At 40.2% G+C, this 23,002-nt stretch overlaps 1 protein-coding gene across 1 annotated transcript in view; it reads right to left on the reverse strand.

Moving 5' to 3' along the window:
* Positions 1–23,002, reverse strand: part of ALDH1A2 (aldehyde dehydrogenase 1 family member A2) — a 92,396-nt gene that overhangs the window by 19,503 nt on the left and 49,891 nt on the right. The window contains exons 5-7 of the mRNA XM_006744122.3: positions 18,924–18,985; positions 16,546–16,674; positions 16,306–16,419 (exon numbers count right to left, since the gene is read on the reverse strand). Of these exons, the coding sequence (XP_006744185.1) occupies positions 16,306–16,419; positions 16,546–16,674; positions 18,924–18,985 (305 nt within the window). The remainder of the gene's footprint in view (positions 1–16,305; positions 16,420–16,545; positions 16,675–18,923; positions 18,986–23,002) is intronic.

The following is a 23,002-nucleotide window of genomic DNA, read 5'->3' on the forward strand; positions in this document are numbered from 1 at the left end:
CCCTCCAGCCACATGAAACCACTTGCCTTTCCTGGAACATGCCTCTCTTTCTTTGTACAAGCTGTTTCATCTGCCTAAAAGGCCTTTCTTCCCCTTGCTCACCGTACTTCTGCTACTTCCTTTGTGAAGCTAGTTTTCCAGACCCACCCTCCCTACATGTCTGATCCTCTGATCCAAAAAAACCCTCACCCCGTTCTTGTTTAATATTCGTCTTCTAGACTGAATGTGAGCAGAGAGACCCTCTATCTGACATACATATGGAAGATTTGTTGGGCAACCACACCAGAACATGACACCTGCTCTTAAGGTCTCTGGAAATCAGAGACCATGAGGGCTTTAGGGAAACAAGTGAGAGATTGGAATACAGGATGCCTATGTCCAAGGTAGTTGTATTTTGCTACAACTAACAGAATAATCTTGGGCCTCCCAGTACTTACCTTTGGCTTAAATTTCCTCTTTTTAATGAGGGGGATGACTTCATCTACTACTGGCCGCACAGTTCCTGGGGGGCTTAAAAACTTTTCTATGTCTGGGCTCTCCCTCCAGAGATTCTGGTAGTTTTACTCTGGATTATTTTTAAAAGTTCCCCAGAACATTTTTTTTTAAGACTTATTTATTTGAGAGAGAGAGAGGGAGAGAGCATGAGCAGGAAGGGGAAGAGGGAGAGGGAGAGAAAATCTCTAACAGACTCCTGAGTGTGGAGCCTGATGCGGGGCTTGATCTCATGAACACTGAGATCATGAGCTGAGCCAAAACCAAGAGTCAGATGCTTAACTGACTATGGCGCCCAGATGCCTCCTCCCCAGAAATTCTAATGTGCTGCTAGGGTTAAGAACCAGGAGATTCAAGAATCTTTAAGGGCATCTCTCCCACACTTGTCTCTCACCTTGCATCATTGCTTCTCCTTTCTAGTTGTGCAACGTTACTGTTGGCTGAGCACATATTCTGTGCTGTTTGTTCTCACAAACATTATTTAATCTCCATGTTGTTTCAGTGAGGCGAAATTATCCCCGTTTTATAGTTGAAAAAAAAAAAAAATGAGGACTCAGAGAGGTCCAGAAATGACTTGCTGACAGGCTCCTATGGAGCCTGTCCTGGTTCTTCCTGCCCCATTACAGTTCCTGTCTGCGGTTCCTGCTTCTCTGCTCCAGATGCCCTGCTGGGGATAAGGTCCCCTCCACTAGGATAAGAATCCCATCAGCCAAACACACTATCCACAGCTAACAGATAGTCCAGATCGGCTGTCTGGTACACTTAGCATCCTTTTGTTAACTACACAGGTCCCTCCCTTTTTATTTCAAAATAAATAAAAAAGATTTTGATTTTTTGGTTTGCTTTGATAGGAAGACTCCTGGAGTACTCAAGTCAAGGTATGACACTTCCCACTCATCAGGTGAGCTAAATAAAGAGCTGGGCATCTTGGGACCTATTATCATCCCGAGCTCCAAGGAGAGGGACCCACTGCAGAATAAATAAATAATCTCAGCTAGCATGCAGAGGCCATAGCAGACTTTTTCCTATTCTCCAGTACTCGAGTTTTGATTTAAGTGTTAAGAAAAGAAAAAAAAGAGAATTTAAAACCTGTACATCCAATGGCTTTGACCCATCAAACTGGTATTTTTGATTCACGTGCCGGATGGTTTACTCGTGGACTCATACACCCTTAGGAAAAGGCCCATTAGCTTTTTATTAAAAATAGCTAAAACTCTAGCAGGCTGCTTCCCCCACCTACGAAGAGGTGGTGCGGCTACGAGAGAGAGAGAGAGAGAGAGAGAGAGAGAGAGCTGCTCCAATCCCTGCCTCCAGCAGCAGCGACATAACCTTCCTCCCGCTTAGGAAGTGAGAGGAGGACCCCGGCTGCGTGAATTCGACTCAGTGCTAATACAGCTGTTAGCTACAAACATTTGTTTGGCACGAATCAGTCTGGACTCTCCTGTAGTTTGCTTTGATGGTCTCTCGACTATCTTGTTGACTAACGATGAAATCATGGTTTGTTCATCTAACTGAATAAAGAAAACACCACACCAAGCAAAGTGCAAACTGCTTTCCTGCACTTGGTTGAGGTTGTTTATTGACTCTGTGTTTATAAGAGCCCTTTAAAACTCACTTAGTAAATATTTACATGCATTGCTTATGTATTTCGCTGTATAAGGAGAAATTAATCCCATCTTTAATCTGCGTAACTCTGTTTTTCAAAGGCCTTTTGCTAAAGTAAAATGGAAAGCAGCCACCTCAAATAAGCTTCTTGTTACTGCTGCAGACATTCTGTGATGTCCCAGTAAGTCCCCTCTCCCTAGGGTAATCAGACCAAGAGCCATGTCCAAATTCTTCCCTCTGGAAGAATCTATACAATTTCCCAAGAAGCCTACAAAGTTAAATGAGAATAGATGGATCAAGAAGTAAAAAACCTGATGAGAGCAAGCTTAAAGTGGGTCTGGGAATTATGGGCTCATCTGATTTGCCTGTGAAAATTCTCTACCCACCCCCATTAACATGGGTAATTATAAGCTGGCTTCCATATTCTAGACAGATGCTTCTCCCTCAGGTCTTCCATTGTCTGTTAATGATATCGTTCCAGAGAAGAAACTAGGAGATACTCCCGAGGCCACAGAAGTGGTTCCCCTCCAAGTGAGTGCAAGCTTCTCTAGAGAAAGAAATATCAAATAGAGACTGCGTCAGAAAAAGTCAGTGAAATTTGCTCTACTAGCTCACTATTGTGAGTATTCCTAAGAGCAAAACTCTTCACAGGGTCATCTTCCGCCTCATTCTTTTTCTCAAATTCTCCCTTCTCTCTCTCTCAGGTCCCTCCATTGAAGATGTGCATCTTTGAAGACTACATATTTAGTTTTTAATGTTCTCCCGTTAAGATAAAGAATTTCCTGTGTTATATAAAGCTACAGTAATAAAAAAATAGTGTGGTATTGGTGAAGGGACAGACATATGGATCAGCAGAACAGAACAGAATCTAGAAAAAGACCCATACAAATATGGACATCTAAAACACAAAGGGAAAGGCAGAAAGCCAATTCAGTAGGAAAAAAACATCTTTTCAAGAAATGGTGCTGGAACTCTTATTATCAACATTTTTTTTTAAAAAAAGAACTTAGTTCCTCACCTTATCACATGCACAAAAATTAAATAAAAACAGATCACAGACCTAAATGTTAAACATGAAACTATAAAATTTCTAGAAGGAAATATAAGAGAAAATCTTTGTGATACTAAGCTAGGCGAGAATTCCTTAGGCGTGACACCAAAAGCCTGATCCAGAAAATTAAAAAATTAATGAATCAATAAATTGGATGTCATGAAAATTAAGAACTTCTCCTCTGCAAAGGACACTGTTAAGAGAATGAAAAGATAATCTACAGACTAGGAGAAAATATTTGCAAAGCACAATGGACTTGTATCCAGAATACACAAAGAATTTTTAAAATTCAACAATAAAACAAGAGAACAGTAAAAAATGGACAAAGATTAAAACACACTTCATCAAAGAAGACATACAGATGACGAACACACACATGAAAAGATGCTCAACATCACTTATCAGCAGGGAAATCCGTATCAAATCCACAATGAAGTATCCCCTCACACCTGTCAAAATGGCTAGAATCAAAAATACTAGAAATAACAAGTGTTGGCAAGGACACGGAGAAAAGGGAACCCTTAGGCAATCTTGGTTGGAATATAAATTGGCGCAACCATTATGAAAAATAGTATAGAGGTTTCTAAAAAAGTTAAAGATAGAACTACTGTATGATCCAACAATCCCACTTCTGGGTACTTATCTAGATGAAGAAAACAAAAACACTAATTCGAAAAGATGTATCTGCACCCTCATGTTCACTGCAGCATTATTTACTATAGCCAAGATACGGAAAAAACCTACGTGTCCATCAATGGGTTACTGGATAAAGAAACTGTGGTTACGTACACAATGGAATATTAGCCGTAAAAAATACTAAACTCTTGTGCTCTGTGACAACATGGATGAACCTCAAGGGCATTATGTTAAGTGAAATAAATCAGAGAGAGACAAATACTGTATGACTTCTCTTATATGTGGAATCTAAAATAAATATATTTTATATATGTGTATGTGTATATATATGTATACATATATACAAATATATATATATATGCATGCCTATCTAGAGAGAGAAATATCAGATATATGTATCTAAAACAAGTTCATAGATACAGAGACAAAACTGGTGGTTACCAGAGGCAGGGGTGGGGAGTAGGAGAAAAGGGTGAATTGTTTTTTAGTTTAAATAAACTGAATTCTTAAAATGGGGGCTAACATAAAAACAGTAACGAGAAACAGCCTGTCTTTCAGGCTCTCCATCTGCAAAGCAGGTGCTTTATTCTCTTCCAGGACCACAGCTGTCAATATGTGTGCACTCAGTGTTTTAGCTCCTCTGCTTCAGAAACTAACATTACAGGGAGGAGGGCCAGAATCCAAAAGTAAAAAATGTGCAGTGGAAACACCACATAAAAGCAACTACCTATCTATAATGCACATACATGCACAGGATCCTAAGAATAAGGGGAAAGGACCCCCAATGATGCACCAAGATCACCTAAAAAATATTTTAATATTTTTTAATTTTTTAATTTTAAACAAAAATTGTTTAATTTTTTTAAAAACTGCAGGAACTCACTTTCAATTATGCCACGTGGTATGTTTGTTGATCTATCTCATGATAAGGTCTGGACTGATTATTACCTAATTTCAAACACTGTTAAGGATAATTAATATGTACAATGTCTGATTTCAACTCACAGTCCAGAAGAATCACTTGTAAGCCAGTAACGGGGTAACTGTGTTAACAGGATCTTCTGCAGATGTTGCCTAGTTTAATGCTCATAACCACTTTGTAAAGTAGGTGTCACACTCTCCCCACGTCATAGAAAACAGACTCAGAAAGCTAATGAGTAATCAGGTGGAACTTGGCATTAATTATGTATTTATGAAATAAATTTGTAGCAAAATGTTTTCAAATGGGCTTCTATAATTTAAAAAAATTTTAAATAAATGTGGTGCACAGTCAAAAGTTCCCAAGCTAGATATATACTATATACACACATACACTTTAAAAAACACTATGTTGAGATAACACTATAGATTTATTAGAATGGCTAAAATTAAAAAGACCGACCATACTAAATGCTGGATGTAGGGGAGTTGGAAATCTTATACATTGTTGGGAGGAATGTAAGATGGTACAACCACTTTGGAAAATAGTTTGGCAGTTTCTTAACCTACCATATGATCCAGCCATTCCATTTCTAGGTATTTATCCAATAGTAAAGGAAAAATACACACACAAAAACACACACAACACAGATGCACAAAGACTTGCACATGAAACGTTCATAGGAAATTTTATTGATAGTAGTTCCAAACTAGGAACAACCTAAATGTCCTCCAACAGCTGAATGGATGAACAAATTGTGATATATCCATAAAATGGAATATGGCTCAGCAACAAGAAGGAATGAATTACTGAGATACACAACAAGGATGGATTTCAAAATTACTATGTGAGTAAGTACAGCCAGACAGAAGGGTATATACAGTGTGTTTCAATTTATATGGAATTCCAAAAGGGCAATGCAAACAATCTGCAATGGCAAAGAGCATGTCAGTGCCTGGGAATGGGAAGGGAATGGAAAGAAGGAGGAGAGAGATCACAAAGCCCAGCAGGAAACTTCCAAGGGTGATGGATGTATTTGCTATCTGAACATGGTGAGGGTTTCACAGGTAGATACATATGTCAAGACATATCAAAGTGTACATTTATGTGCAATTTACTGTATATCAATTACAGCCCAATAAAACTGTCAATAAAGATACATTAAACAATGAAATTGTTACTTTATTAGAGCAATTATGCCAGACATCTGCTTGTTGTCCTTTCTGGACTGTTGTCGGGGAAATTATATTGAATCTACTTGACCATTTAAAATACGATTTGATGGTTTTAATTAAAGTCAAACGCATTAGGAATAAATCAACTAAATTTTAAGATAATTTGAGCTTGAGAGGGAGAGAGAAGAAGTGACGAGAAAAAAAGAAACGGACAAGAAAGCCAAAGGTGGTGAAAATAACAGATCAGAGGACGAAAGAAAGAATTATGATTAGAACTAGAAAGAGGCAACATTTGAGATAATCAGTCTCAGTAAGAACGAAGCACCACACTCACCAGAGAAGCAGACCAGTTCTCATTTACCCGCACGGACGGTAGAACAGACCCACGGCACCAAGGGCTCACGGGGCAGATAACGGAGAGGAGGGCGCTCCGGCAGCAGAAGCAGCAAAGGCAAGGGACAAGGTCATGGAACGGAAAGGCATAGCACTTGGGCTATGCAAGTGGTCTGGGAAGGCTGGACAAAGGGGAAGGCGCGGGGCCAGGTCATGAATCGACCTATCCGCGACCTGGAGGAGTCTGGCCATCCAGGTAGAGGTGTCCACTCTGCAGTTAGAAAGCAGAAGTCTAAAGCTCAAAAAAGAGGTCAATAATTACAGTGAACTATTTCAAGGAAATATTCTAAATGACATACTGTGTGGACTCCCTCATTGGATTATTTCATATTGCTAAATTAAAAATTAAATGGGCCAATTAAGTTACTCCAGGTGAAAAATCTTTTGTACTGATGGTCTTATAGGACGGAAGAGTTGGAGCGGGAAATGGTGGTTAACTTCCAAGTTCAGAAGCCAAAAGTGAGGACTGAAATGAACCTTGTACCTTCCCTTAGGAATAGTGCTTTTATGCAGAAAAGGGCAACAAAAATTGCTTGTAAGAAGAAAATCTGACCGGCTAAGCCTGGAGTGTCAAATTTTCTCTGAATTCATCAGCTGATTCTCTGGGCTCCCTTGAACAATGTCTGCAGGGGGATACAGGATGATGCCATGATCTTGGAGCTGTGCTCAGCCTGGAGAAGCCTCTGGGGAACGGGCCCGAGGCACAGAAGGACTAGCAAAGAGAGGGAGGAGGAAGCTCAGGAAGGACCCGGGTGATCTTTGGCTCTGTGTGCCAGGGGAAGCCCAAGGTCATCTGTCAAACAAGAAGTGACTTAAGAGCATCTTTACCAAGCCCCAGCACGCCGTGGGGAGTCCCAGTGGTTACCGGATAACAAGGGACTCTGAGTTTTAAGATTATCAAAGTCCTCCCTCCTGGGCAGCTGGCAAGGCCATCCGGGCCCTTCGGGGCTCCGGCGCCGCTCCAGGATCTGGAGAGCAGGAAGGAGAGACGGGTCATTAGCTAAACACAGACGGAGAAGTGGCAGAGGACGTGCTGTGGTTCTTGTCCCTGAGGTGTAGCTTATGGAAATAAGAAAAGCCTGAGCACGTTACAAGGGCACTGTGTGAGCGATAGCTTCTTCAGAGAAATATAATCATTGCAGAACCCGTCCCCGTGGCAGGGAATACCCCCGTGTTCCGTCTAAGCACCTCTGCTGGTGCTTAGAAGAGAGAGGGTCCCTGGAATGAACTTATGGACAGAGCGGACACCGTGAGTGGCAGGTGTCAGTTCACACAAATGTTCTCTCTGGCACAGGCTAAAAAACTCAAGCTTGTAGTTGTTTTCTTAAACGGACCCAGAAGCATGTTCTGGAATATGAGCCAACTCGTCAAATTATGTATAAGCTAGTGATTCCTGAGAGTTAGTGAACCTAAGGATCACTAGAAAAGCTTATAAAATGAGAATTCCTGGGCCTCGTTTCCAGTTGTTCTGACTTAGAGGCTCTTGGGTGGTGGCCAGGAATCTGCATTTAAACAAGCCCCTCCATCCTCGGCCAGCACTCCCCATCCCCAATCCCTGTAGGTGAGGGAGTCCTTGAAGAACTGCTGGAAAACATGGTAACCCATTACACTTTGTTGCAAAGAAATTCTCCCTGCTCCGGGATTCGGTTCTGGCAAACACAGGTTGTGGGAGTGGTCCCCACTCTAGGCCATAGTGGAATCATATGAAAGTTCCTTAATAGGTACCAAGTGTCCTCTTCTAGCACGCTCTCTAAGTCAAGTACACTATTCCACTTTGGGAAAAAAAAAAAAAAAAGGACTTAAAATCAGCTGATCCAAGGAAGTACCTGGGCGACCTTTCAAAAAAGTGAAAAAGAACAGCAAAAACAAAAACACCTCCACATTCATTAGAAGACAAAAATATTTGTAAACTGTGTGTAAAAGCCCTAAAACACACAAATGGAAAGTAAAACTGCCAGAGGACTGCAGGAATTAGGAGTTATTCATAGCCCTTCTTGATAGATGAAGAAACGAGAGGTCAGAAAGACTAAATAATTTGCCAAAGGTCACAGAGCAGAAGATTTGGGATTTGAGGCCAGGTTGGTTGAATCCAGCCCCCTTCTATTCTAGCCCACTTCCCCAAGCATAAATTATTCTATAAATTTCATTTAAAAATAAACAGAGAACAATTACAGCTAATATTTACTTGTACATTACTACGAAACAGACCCTGTCCTAAACATGTTACATATATTAGCTTATTGTATCTTCAGATCCACGAATTAGATACCTTCATCCCTTATCTAGAGGTAGGCATCTGAGGACTGGAAGGATAAAATAATCACACGTACTGTGAACAAGCCCACACCGCCATTATAGAGGTTGAAATTATGTCTAGCTTTCCGATACGGATCTGACGTATCTTATTTAATCTTGATTGCTTTTAGTGTGACTTGAAGACAGGGCTTGGAATTTCTTACCGAAACAGTGATTTCCTGTTTGTTTGTTTGTTTTACCCCCCTCTGGTTTTTTTAAAGAGGCGAAGTGTGGTGTTGTGGAGGGGCAGTGTTCTTTCAAGTTTTCATTTAGCAAAAGGAGTACTTCATTTCCCTTTAAGAGGCTCTCAATAAAGGATTGAAAGAAATTAACTCAAGCTGAATGACACTAAAGCTCTAAAACTCCTAAACTAACATAAGATTCTGTGAGGAGGTCTTTGTTATCATGAGGCTGACTGGACTGATTACTAACGGTTTGGCTCAGTGATTAACTTCGGTTATGATAAGCCACCGGATAGCTTTGCAGATGGAGATTAACCTGGCCTGAATATAGGGGAGAGTAACATAATCTAAGGAGCAGAAAGATGATTTATGAGAAATAGGTATAGGGTAAAACCTAATATTCTACCTAACTCTGGCACATCTCTGCATCCTTTGAATATGAAATTCCTCCACCAGAACGCTGGGATTCCGCGTTTACCAGTCACCGAACATCTGCTGTCCAGTGTTGGTTTGCTCTGCGAAGTGTTCGGGGCACAAGGAAATCAAACACACACCAACTTCTCGATATGTCCCATCTGGCATGATTTAGGTTCCTTGGGCTGGGTTTTTGGGTTTTTTTGTTTTTTTTCCCCCATATCTAAAAGGTTTTTCACTTCCAGAAGGGACTGTTAAGGATACACACTGATTTAGCATAAAATCTACAGTTCTGGAGCGTCAATGCCTGTTAAAAGTAGAGCTGTCGGAAACGGCAGAAAAATGAAAACTATCTTTGCTTTTGAGAGGCAAACGGTGACACCTAATCTCCCGTTTTACATCCCAGCAAAACACGTATTAAGCTTTTTGAAAGTGCTGGTCCTTCATATCAGGCTTGGGAAAGATTCTGAGAACTGAACGGATTTCAGTATTTGTTGATTATCTGCCAGCATCGAGCAACACATTACTCACAAGAGTCCTCACAGCTGGGGTTACTGTTTTCCAAAGGCCCTTCTGTCCCTTGGTCCCCATATCACCACCATTTCATTTTCCCCCAAGAGAAGAGGAAGATAGGCCTACATTTCTCCCAGTTGTGAATATGAGCAACTGTGGAATTAAGATGTAGAACTATCTTCTTCTTCAATGTTATCTCTGAATGAAGTACCTTTTCATTTAAACTTAAATACCTTGAACTAATGATATTGTGGTAGTGCTGTATGGTGGCAGGTGGTAGCTACAGTTGGGCTGAGCACAGCATAATCATCCCCTTCTAGCTCTGAGATTAAGCTTTTTTTTCCCCCTCAAATGCAGTCCTTCCTCTTTTACGGGGCTAACAAATATTTATAATGCAAGGTGACTACACATCAGATACTACTTGAGGTACTGAGAAGAATGCCTAAGATAGACTCCAAAGAGAATGCCACCCCAAAATCTGCATATACGGCCAGAAAGTAAATAAATTTATAACCTCACTGACAACCATCTATCCAATTTGAGGCAATGAGGACAAGGACAAACTACGAGGATAAGTGATCTGCCTGAAATCTAAAGAAAGAAATCGAAGAACAGTATCAAAATTAACCAAAAGATGCCACAGAGGCTTCTGCTTCTGGTCATAATGGAGTAATGGCCCTGAGCTTGTCTTCCCACCGTGAACGACTAGAAAAGTATGTGAAACAGCTTTCTTCAAACTGGCCACCCGGCAGTATGGGACTGTGATCCCAGAGATGAGAGAAACGGATAAGGGAAGACCTTTTTGCCAAAAGACTTCCTTCACTGCAGCATGGGATGGGGAGACCAAAGTAGAACAGGATGGTCTCCCTAAGTTGATGAAGAAGATCGGAGTTTATAGAGGCTTCAGTGGCTAAAAGGTGAGGGGCTTAGTACCAGAGGGAGAGAATGAGGTCCAGAAATCAGCACGGGGGTCCCTTTGAGTCTCTGGCTGAATGCTAAGCTGGGAATACATGGGGTGAGACTTCACGAGACTGGATAGAGAACAAAGACCAGGTCATCTGTATGCTGATAATCCCCGGAGCTCATACAGGGCTGGGAGACCTTTGAGTTTGGACTGGCCAGAGTGGAAAGACCTGCTTAAACAGTGGGAGCATTCAGTTGAAGCTTTGGAAGAATCTTCGTAATCTTAGTAAATTTTAATATTTAGTGAAAAATAAACTAGTCCCAACAAAGCTTAAAAGTCAGTGTCAAAAGGGTCAAGCTGTCATGCAAGTGACTTAACCATTTGTCAAAAACAAACAAACCCAGCACTCTTTAAAGAAAGACAACAAAATCCACATGGTAACAATCCTTTCCAAAATTAACAGACATGAAAACCAGTCAAACAACTATATATATATATATAAATATAACCAACCAACCGACCATATATATATATATAAACCAACCAACCATATATATATGTATGCATATATATATAACTAAACTAAATATATATATTTGAAAGAAATGGCTGAAGTTTTCCAAATTTGATGAAAACTATAAACTTACAGATCCAGCTATAGACTCATAGATCTAAAAGTTTTCAATGAACCTCGATTAGGAGAGGAAAAACAAAAAAGAAAGAAAACTACACCAAAGCACACAAGAATCAAATTATTGAAAACTAGTGAAAAGAGAATCTCTCAAAAGCATACAGAGAAAAAAACATTACGTTCAGTAAAACAAAAATAATGACTGCTAAGTTCTCATGAGAGACAGTGCAAGTCAGGAAACAACAGAACGGCATCTTTATAAAGCGTTGAAAGTAAAATAAAGCAAAAATAAAAACTGTCAAATCAGAATTCTGAATTCAGAAAAAAATTAATTCAAAAACGAAAACAAAATAAAGACATTTTCAGACAAAAGCCAAGAGAGTTTGCCTCTCATAACCTGCACTCTAAGAAATGTTCAAGAAAGATGGTAACACAGAGGGAAAACGGTATCCGAAAGACACTTGGGCCTACACCAAAAAAAAAAAGAGGGCCAGAAATGGCAAGTCTGTGAGTAAACACAAAATAACTGTTTTCTCACTCTAAATTTTTTTAAAAGAGAGCTTACTTACCAAAAAGAGTAGATAACATACATAGGAGCAAATCAGAGGGCAACAGCATAAGGGATGGGATGAAAAGTGGAAGAATTCTGTTGTGCGGTCATTATATATGAAGTAACAACACTGTTTAATGATAGACTGTGATTGAGATGCGTATTGTAATTACTAAAGCAACCACTTTAAAAAGAGGTAGAGCTAATAATCCAAAACAGAAGATAAAATGGAGTACTCACTTCATCCCAAAAGAAGGCAGAAAAAGGAGGAATGAAGGAACAAAAAAACAGATGGGACAAGTAGAAAATAAAAATCAGGATGGGAGATTTACACCCAATGATATCAATAATTCTTTAATATTAAACAACCAAAAAAAAAAAACCCACCAACACAGGAGAGTATGTATTGCATTACTCCATTTACCTAAAATTCTAGAATAGACAAAAATAGAAAAAGGATCAGTGGTTGCCTGGGGCCAAGGGTATTACACACAAAGAGGCATGAAACATCTTTTTAGGGTATGGAAGTGTTCTATATCTTTATTTGGGCAATGATTATATGAGTAATTTTGTGTACATCTGGTATTAGGTATTTTATTGTATGTGCATTATACTTCAATGAAGTCTTTTAAAAAGTTGAAAAAAAAAAAAGGCAAGACAAGAGATTTGAACCCAAGCAGCCCAGAAACAAGTGCTTATGTTCTTACCGATTCACTATACCCTTTTTTTTTTAAAGATTTATTTATTTGACAGAGAAAGAGAGAGAGAGTGAGAGAGAGAACAAGCAAGGGGAGTGGCAGGCAGAGAGAGGGAGAAGCAGGCTCCCTGCTGAGCAGGAAGCCCGACTAGGGGCTCGATCTCAGCACCCTGGGATCATTACTTGAGCCAAAGACAGATGCTTAACCAACTGAGCCATCCAGGCCCCCTCCCCTTTTTTAAGATTTTATTTATTTGAGAGAGAGAGGGAGAAGGAGGAGAGGAAGAGGGAGAGAGAGAAAAGCAGACTCCCTGCTGAGCAGCAAGCTCAAGCTCACTCCATGTGGGGCTCGATCCCAGGACTCTGGGATCATGACCTGAGGCATGACGAAGGCAGATGCTTCAACGACTGAGCCACCCAGGTGCCCCTTACTATGCCACTTCTTGTCCAGCCTTTAAGATTGGGTCATCCATCAATATAGCTTGCCAATACATGACATTGTGACTTTAAAAATCTATGTAACTGACACATAAATGAAAAGATTTGCATGGTGCTCCTAGATGAGAAGTCAATCTTGTACAGAAAGCACTCACCCTCAATTTAGTACAGACAGATAATGTAAAACCAGTCAAAATTCCAATGAGAGTTTTGGGGAGGAAGGCAAAGTGTTTACAGAATCAATTTGAAATTTTATCTGAAAGGATGGGCAAGAATAGCTAAAAGGTTTTGAAAAACCAAATAAGAGGGTATCTTGCCTGACATATTGCAACATCTTTTTTTAAAGATTTATTTATTTATTGTAGAGAGAAAAAGAGAGAGAGTGCATTAAGGGCAGGGGGAAAGAGAGAGGGGAAGCAGACTCCCCACTGAGTGGAAAGCCCAAGGTGGGGCTGGATCCCAGGACCCTGAGATCATGACCTGAGCTGAAACCAAGAGTCAGACACTTAACCAACTGAACCACCCAAGAGCCCCTACTGCAACATCTTTTAAACCTAGTAATTGAAGTAATCTGGTACTAGTGAAAGAATAGACAAATAAAATTGTGAGTCCTAAAACAGAAACATGTATATATGGAAATTTATCATACGTTAATGTTGTACTCAAATTAGCTGCAAAAGGATGGAGTAACTGAACACTCACTTATAAAAAAATAAACCTAGTCAACATCACTGATCATCAGGGAAATACAAATCAAAACTACAATGAGATACCACCTCACACCAGTCAGAATGGTTAAAATCAACAACACAGGAAACAACAGGTGTTGGCGAGGATGTGGAGAAAGGGGAACCCTCCTACACTGTTGGTGGGAATGCAAGCTGGTGCAGCCACTCTGGAAAACATTATAAAGGTTCCTTAGAAGGTTAAAAATAGAACTACACTATAAGCCAGCAATTGCACTCCTGGGTATTTACCCACAGAATAAAAAAATATTGATTTGAAGGGAGACATGCACCCTGATGTTTATAGCAGCATTATCCCCAAACTATGGAAACGGCCCAAGTGTTTAATTGAACTATGATACACTGATGCAAGAATATGCTATTCACCTATGAAAATGAATGAAGGGGATCTGTAAGTACTGACATATAAGGAGCTATATCTCATTTTATATATTATGATCCCATTTTTATTAAAAAAATATTATATAGTAGAAAGCCCTTAACTGGCTCAATCTGGACCACTGACTAATTAATTGATTTCTGAGAAAGAGAGCATGCGTGCAAGTGGGGGGAGGGGCAGAGGGAGAGAGAAAATCTTAAGCAGGCTCCATGCCTAGCGTGGAGCCGGACGTGGAGCTCGATCTCACAACCCTGAGATCGTGACCTGAGCCAAAATCAAGAGTCGAATGCTTAACCGAATCACCCAGGCGTCCCATGACTAGTTAATTTAAAAAAAGGTTAAAGCAGGTAAAGATCCTTAAATATTTCATTTTAATTTAAAAAATATGTACATTCATTCTCTAGTCTTGGGATATAGAACCAAGAACTTTTCTTTAATTATGGGTTTACCTTTCCCTTCTGATGAAACCATCCCCCTAAAATACTGGTTTCAGTTTCTTTAAAGTGGAGTGAAGACTTAAAAATATTTGCAAAGTGAGCCAGGTGCACATTCTATCTAGCTTTATATTGTCCCCTAGGTTCTTAAAATTGTCTTGCCCACTCCTCGCTGATTGCAGTTTTTAAGGCATCTAGCCCTTAGCAAATCTTTTCAAAGCACTAGACTTAGTTTAAATAGGAACTATAATTTCCTTTCACGCCCACATTTTGGTTTATATATTTCATTAAAACTGCAAATTACTGTAACAAGTACAACTAGAATAAGAGGTTTGGAAACAAGATTAACTCTTTATAAACATAAAACCCAAGAATCTCTAACTATAAATTAACACTCGGGTTTATTAACCAGTCTCTTATGGAACTTTTTTACCTGAGTCCATTTAACCAAGTATCATTAATTGCATCCGTTGATACAGTCAAGCCCTTCCTCGCGAGCAGTCCAGTGTGGGAGTCACTAGCCACGTGCCGTGTAGCGACTCACAAAGGGGCTGGTCTGCTTTGACACGTGCTGCAAATGCAAACTACAGGCCAGATTTCAAAAGCTTTGTATTGAAAAGAGAATGCAAAATACTGTGACAATGACTCGTTATACTGATCCTGAGTTGAAATGATAATATTTTGGAAATATTGGATTAAATAAAATATGTTAAAATTAATTTCACTTGTTTTAAAACTTTTTTAACGTGGCTAACAGCAAATTTCAAATTCCAAGTGTTGCTCATTGTATTTCTGTGAGGCAGCACTGTTCTAGATCTGCAAACATCCTTCCTTCGACAAGGAGGTCATCCGTGAAGTTCTACTTGAAACAATGAATCACTTTCTTTTTTATCATCTCTGTTACCTGAATCCAAGACATTTAGAGTAACATTTCAGAATAAATCTTTCTAAGCAGATTTATGACTCTTTATCAAGGGTCAATAAACTATGGCCCATGAGCGAATTTGGCCTGCTGTCTATTTTAGGTATGGCCTGCAAACTAAAAACCGTTTTTGTGGTTTTAAATGATTGGTGGGGGGGTGGTGGGGGGAAGAATCAAAAGAAGGTTAGTAATTTGGGATGTGTAAAATTATATGAAATTCAGATTTCAGTCTCTATAAACAAAGCTCGATGGGCCTGTGGCCATGCTCAGCTTGTACGTTACCTATGGCTGCCGCTTCCTGCTTCACAAGGGCAGAGTGGAGTGTCGCCGCAGAAACGACAGTACCTGCAAGGTCTCCAATATTTAGTCTCTGGCCTTTTCCCGGAAACGTTTGCTGACCCCCGCTCTTTCTCATCCCTTATGGCTCATGGGCATAGTTAGATGTCAACTGTATCTACAGGATCTGGTGAAATAGTGAGGACAGAGAGCTGTGTTCCCATTTTTATCTCTACTAGAGATCAGTTTGGATTTCCAGCTTCTTAACCTGCTTCTGCCATTAATGTCCTTGACTCAGAAAAGTGTTTAGAACCCCAGCTTCTGGGATAGATTTTGTTTGTTTCCTTTTGCCTCTGGGAAGTGTTCCTTCTATTTCAAAACATAAGAGGGTGTTTTTTTGTTTTCTGGGACAGGTTTTCCACAGATGGCATCCCGAAAAACACTCCAAGATCCGTGCCATCGAAAGGTCGACGCACAACTTGACTTTGACATTCGCGAGTGTTCTAGCTATGACAATATGCCAGCCTCTGAGGGCTTGGGTACTCACTGCTCTTGCGGAGTCCCACCTCTATAGATAACACATTCTCTTTTCTTTCAAACCCTCTCTTCATTTGCAGGACTGTTCCTCAGCCCACGGCTTCTCAGGTACCTACCTCCGTTGACCCTGTGAACGCAATCTTGTCTATGCCAATGTGAGAAGCTATTGCTGCCCCAGCCGTTGGCCCGTATCCTGGCAAAATATTGATGACTCCCGGCGGAAAGCCAGCCTGACAAAACAGAATTGGAGGAAATGTGGCTTGTGAAAGCTGATGAAGCACATTAAATCGGATATGCTCCAGTAGGCTCCAGCTATAAGGGGAGCGTGAGCCACTCCTAAAGCCGGTTTCCCTTACCTCCTTGATGAGGGCTCCCATGTAGAGCGCGCTGAGCGGGGTTTGTTCTGCCGGCTTGATAACTACTGTATTACCACAGCAAAGAGCCGGAGCAATTTTCCAAGCAAACATCAGCAGGGGGAAGTTCCACTGAAAGGGAAAAACTCAAGGTGGATAAATGAAAAAATATTGCTCTATGACTCTGTTTTCAAGCTGTGACTGCTCAGATTTCTCAGACGAGGCCTCTATATAAATCTTGTCTCACCACAGAGTATAGATTTTGGATATTTTAATTACTTCATTAAGAAGAGAAGAGGACTGGCCTTGAAAATCTCCCCTTTTCTCTCCATTCGGCAAAATACTATATCCCAACGCCCCACCCAAAGGAAAGCTCAGAGTGAAAAGGGAGTTTTTGTTTTTTCTTTGTTTTGGTTTGGTTTTTCATTTTTGTCATTTTGTCTGTTTTTAGAATTAGACTTTGGGGGGTGCCTGGGTGACTCAGTCGGTTAAGCGTCTGCCTTCGGCTCAGGTCACGATCCCAGAGTCCTGGGATCGAGCCCCGCATGGGCTCCCTGCTCAGCGGGGAGCCTGCTTCTCCCTCTCCCACTCCCCCTGCTTGTCTTCCCTCTCTCGCTGTGTCTCTGTCGAATAAATAAATAAAATCTTTAAAAAAATAAAATAAAATTAGACTTTGGTTCCAGTAAGTTCCTGTAACGAAAACTTTTTCTTGCATGTGTGATTTTACACCAGCAGCTTCAGACGGGTTTGAGAGAGCTATTCGGTGTGGAAGGGCTGGAAAAGAAAACTCCGGCTGTTAAGTCAACGTGTACTTGAAGAGAGTGCCTTTTCTTCATATACACGTATTGTCACAAAGCACCCGATGATGAAAAAGAATCGCATCGCCTGATGAGTATGCAAAAATTTTCATTTGTCTCCTTTCCGTTGCAAAATAAACGAATGGGAAGCTGAGAAATATAGGGGAGTATCTGATTTTGGGGCCTAAGATGGTTTATTTAAACTGATTCCTAAAAAGGATATTAAGCTTGTACTGTCACAGGCATAGGGATGAACCTTGGTGCTATCAGGTGTCATTGATAATTTCATTAAGAAGGAAAACAGAAATCCTGGTCCCCTGGCTTCAGCCCTTGACCATAATGTGTTTCAGCCTGAAGCATCTCAGCGGCCACCCTTGAAAGATTCTCACTGGCCCTGGCAAGCTTGCAAAAATATACAAGTGTCTTGCCTTCACCAAACACCCAATATCTTTTCCCCTTGGTTGTTTATAAACTTGGGAGTCCACAGAGATGTTTTAATTCCATCTACAGTATATAAATCTTGGAGTGCGGTAATTGAGCCGGAGCTGGCTGACAAGTGGTTCTTGTGTTGTCAGTGAAAGCTGGAGCTCCGAGCTTGCCTCTGGGGAAGGGCGAGGAGAGCAGGTTTGAGTTCCCGCAATGGAGGTGACAGACCTCACCCCTGGCCCGATCCACGGGGGATTTCCCTAGATGGGGTAGGAGCAGCAGAACTTAAACCCAACTTCTCATTTTCTGTTTCATTCTCTAGTAAATTTCACAGAAACCCACAGCTTGCAGATCACTTTAAAAAAAATACTAATACCTCTCAAAAATCTCTGCCCCACCCCCAAAGCCAAAGATGACTTCCTCCTACATTTTGGAAAGAGAACACTTCTTGTCTCTACTGTAAGAGTTGAATTTGAGCCTCCCCTGAAATCCCTGCCAGAATGATTAGCTAGTACTGTTGGAAGATTCGATGATGTTTTATACAGTGCCAAGGCTGTGTATGAGAGAGAGAGGGGAAAAAAAAAAGACAATGTTTAATGTTCCAATCCAAACACTAAGCACTACATCTATTTCCCTTTACAAGACATACAACAGCCCGGCATGGTTTCAATTATGACCGTGACGTTAATTGTACTGCTGTGTCTTCCATAGAGTCTTCTATCTAGATTCTTGTGAAAAGAAACAGTGGGAAAGAATGGGATTAAAAGACCATATAAAACAATATGCCTGGAAAGATGGTGAGTCATAGTTCTAAAAAATAAACAAGCAAATATAACAAAGCATTAATTTTCCATAAGCAGAACGGACATCCATAACCAAGGGCAGGTTATTAATACACTGGGCTTTGCTTTGCTTTGCTTATTTTAATATGAGAATTCCATGGCTTGAGAACTCAACTCCTGGTAACAGAGCTGAAACCCTATTAACCTGTTCAAATAAGCATTTGCAGGGAGGCTGTTAAAGATATGTCAACAACATGAGCTCAGTTTTTTGCCCCCTGTAATGGAAAGCATACCTCATTGAGGTCCATGTTTTATGTATCTTTAAGAGAACTGATTCAAATGAAAATAAATAGGAGGCGTAAGGAGATTCACTCACCGGGATGATTTGTCCACACACTCCAATGGGTTCATGTCTGGTAAAAGTAAAATAATCTCCATCTGAAAGAAATGCCCACGGTCACTACCAGAGAATTTGGATGAGAAGAAAAAAACGTAGAGAGAGAATTTGGGTGGCGATGGAAAAAGTTGAGAAAACATCCTACTCAGCCGTGTAGGAAAGCTGGTAGAAGAGCTTATCACTAGGCACAGGGTGTCTCCAGATACGGCTCCTGGACACCCAGAGTACTGATGAGGGGCCTCGAAGGTGAAATGAAGGACAAGTTTATGACAGGAGAAGCAGTCTTCTGGGGAGGTGGGGGCAGGGGACTGGTGATGGGAGGAGAGGGGCTGGGAACTGGAAAATTGTAATTACTAAATTTTATGTTAAGTGCTAAAATGATACTTCGATGTACCTCAACATTTTAAATAACTTTATGAAGTATTAAAAAAAACTAAGTAAAATGCTACTGGGTAAATTTTAAATGGTAGGCAACTAGGAAAGGTGAATAGTACAGTAAGATCTTTTTTTATAACTGAATCTAGGTGTCAAAACACTTTCCGGGCACTGGGGGAAGAGAGACATGTCCGGGCCTCTTTCAAGAAGGCAAAAGTCCACTTCAAAAAAGATTCTATCAAAACCCCAAAGATTCCACCCTCAAATTAGCCAGGGAAATAAGGACGATTTAATAATCTTATTTTCCTTATAGGAGCAATAGGCATAATAATAATAGGAATAATTACCCAGGAAATCCAAACCAAATTTTTCTTTAGGAAAATACCATTATGTTTATCTGATTTTATTTTTTAATTTTTTTATAGATGCATTATTTATTGAAACAGTCTATTGTTAATGAAAATTTAGATTGTTTCCAGTCTTTTGCTAATGCAAACAATGTTGCAATGAATTATTTCATCTTTATGTACCTGTACACATATATTTTTGATCACTTCCTTGAGGTGGAGTTGCTGAATGAAAGCATATGTTCATATTAAATAGTAATAAACCTTTTTGACCTGACCTCCCTAGATACTGTTATCAACTTGTACAGCCATCGATGATGTGTGATAGATTCTGTGTCAATGCATTATTATTTATTTATTTAAATTTTGTTAGTTAACATACAGTGCGATATTGGTTTCTGGAGTCGAATTCAGTGATTCATCACTTATGTACAACACCCAGTGCTCATCATAACAAGTGCCCTCCTTACTACCCATCCCCCACCCTCCTCCCTCCATCAACCCTGAGTTTGTTCTCTGTCATTAAGAGTCACTTATGGCTTATTTCCCTGTCTCTTTTTTTTCTTTTCCCCCTTCCCATATGTTCATGTTTTGTTTCTTAAATTCCACACATGAGTGTGATCATATGGTATTTGTCTTTCTCTGACTGGCTTATTTCACTCAGCATAATACTCTCTGGCTCCACCCATGTCATTGCAAATGGCAAGATTTCATTCTTTTTGATGGCTGAATAATATTCCTATATATGATATGATAATATGTATATCATGTTTTATCTGAATTATTTTAAATGGCTAATTGAGATAACCAAATAATGGCTTGTTCTTAGCATACAGCACTACAATGCCAATACTGGACAAAGTCTTTGTTTTTCCCTCAACTGCCAACCCTTTGGCCACTTCACTCATATTTGTTTTCTATCTCAAAAGCTGTCCCCAGGGAAAGTGAAGACCTCAGCTAATTCTCCTGAAGAGCATTACTCTTAAGGATGAAGAAGTAGGGACAGGAGGAGTGTTGTAGGTTAGGGGAAGAGAAAGGATGTGATTGTTTAACATTGTCTCTCAACACAACTAAACCCCTCCTCTTTATACACAGAACTGTTTTAATTAAGTTCAAAATTAGGCATTTAAAAATAATTAAAGGTCTCTCTCCCTCCTGGACCTCTTCCCAGAATTCACAGCTATCTGTTGCTGGTGCATCTTTTCAAAGAACTTTTTTTTTTCACATACAAGTATATGTAGCATCCTTTTATTTCTCCCCCCAGCTTTTTAAAAAATATTAATGTGATCATACTATTCACAGTCTTCTATATTTTTTCCCACTTTTTTTTTCAGATACAGCTTACACATTTTTTGAACTGCTGAATGCTATTCCACTGGCTCAGTACTTGTAACTACTATAAACTGTCCTGAGGGACACAGAAATTGCTTTCAGTTTAAGCTATTATAAATAATGCTTTAAACATGATCATTTCACATTATCTTTGCATATCTGTGGAATTTCATGGTCAAAGTGTATGTGCATTTCACATTTTGATAAATACTGCCAAATCATCCTTCAGTAAAATTATACAATTTAGAATTCCAACAACAACATGATATTTTTTCCCATCCTTTGACACTGGGGCTTTTCAAACATTTTGATTTCAGTCAACCGGACAGGTGGAAAATGACAACTTATTTTGATTTGTGTTTCATTCTAGATACATGGTGTGAATATCTTCTCGTGTTTACTGGCCATTTTCAATTATTTTCTTCAAATTTATATCTTTTGCCCTCCTGCTGTTGGGTTATTCAACTTTTTAGTCATTTGAAGAACTCTACATACATACATTAAGGAAATTAGGTCTTTGTCATGTGTACTTGCAAAGTCTTTTCTTAATCTGCGCTGCCTGTCTCCAAATTTGTTTTATGACAACGCTTTAAATGGAAGAAATTGGGAAACAGGCAGCATTCAACAACTGTAGGAAGGGAATTATTTTAGCATATATCCCCATTAAAACAAAAGTAGCCCAGTGGAAACTGTCCATAGGATGACAATAAGAAGTCTCAGTAATACTTTAAGAATCAAATCAACTATCTTAGCTTTGTATGCAGACAACTCAAGAATTTTCATAGATACCATTCTTTTAAAGATTTTTTTTTTTATTTGACAGAGAGCAAGACAGTAAGAGAGGGAACACAAGCAGGGGGAATGGGTAAGGGAGAAGCAGGCTTCTTGCTGAGCAGGGAGCCCGATACGGGGCTTGATCCCAGGGAAGGCAGACGCTTAACAACTGAGCCACCTAGGCACCCCTCATAGATACTGTTCTTTACAAAAGTACAAGTTACTGTCCTTTTTCAACTTACAATCTCTGAAAAGGTTGTTTTGTTTTGTTTCGCTTTGTTTTAACTATCAGTATCTTTTACTGCTTCACTTTTGTGTGTGTGTGTAAGATATAAATGGGATGTCAGGCCCTTCTTCCCGGAAGGTTTTTCATAAGGAGCAATAACCCTGATCAAAAGGTTAGATAGTTTCATTTGCATGGAAATCCTTGCCAACTCAACTGTAACTTGGCTAAGGTGACGGCTCCAGGTGGATCATCACAGATGACAGAATCAGAGTATCATGTCAAGAAGGGGTGCAAACGGGCTGAGAAAAAGATGGGAATCTGGACTAAGACCACCACGGGCATTTACTGTGGCAGCACATGTGAGGAAGCTGGAGGAGTTCAGATGAAGCATGTCCCCCTCTACATTCTAATGGCTCAAGAATTTAGTTGTATTACTTACATAATTTTCAAAGTTCCTGAAGAAATGAAAGAGAAACAAAATGTAGGCAAATTCTTACAAGGCTGACCCAATAAGGAATTGAACTCGACTCCGTAATTGTGTCCCAAGAGAAACTGAGTTATGGGGAACGAAAACTTCCTTGGATGAACTGTCCACAGATTTGACACTTAGCTAAAGGCTGGTATAAAGAACGGACTGAAGAATCTTCTATCTCTACAGCTCCTCTAAGCAGGAAATGAAGAAGTAAAGGGTATTTTGGTGCTTGAACTCTTCCCCCAAAGAATGCTGTGTGAAAGAGATAAAGGGGCCCTGACCTTGAGCTCAGTCTGTATTCTCATCTGGTTGGTGAGTGGGAGATGATCCCGGACACCCCGAGTCTGACCAGGGGTGCCAGGCAAACATAGGAGCTATGCCTTTTACGCGTACCCTTGGCTAGGGCTAACGTGGGCACCACAGAGGTCCTTCAAGCTACTCTGACCCCGCTCTGAATCCCACCCAGCTGCTCCGCTAACATTACCCAAAGGCCACCTTCATCATTTTCACCACGTCCAAGTGCATTACTTAC

This window comes from Leptonychotes weddellii, chromosome 9 (assembly GCF_054177405.1).
Source record: "Leptonychotes weddellii isolate Sample4059 chromosome 9, ASM5417740v2, whole genome shotgun sequence".
NCBI classification, from domain to species: domain Eukaryota; kingdom Metazoa; phylum Chordata; class Mammalia; order Carnivora; family Phocidae; genus Leptonychotes; species Leptonychotes weddellii.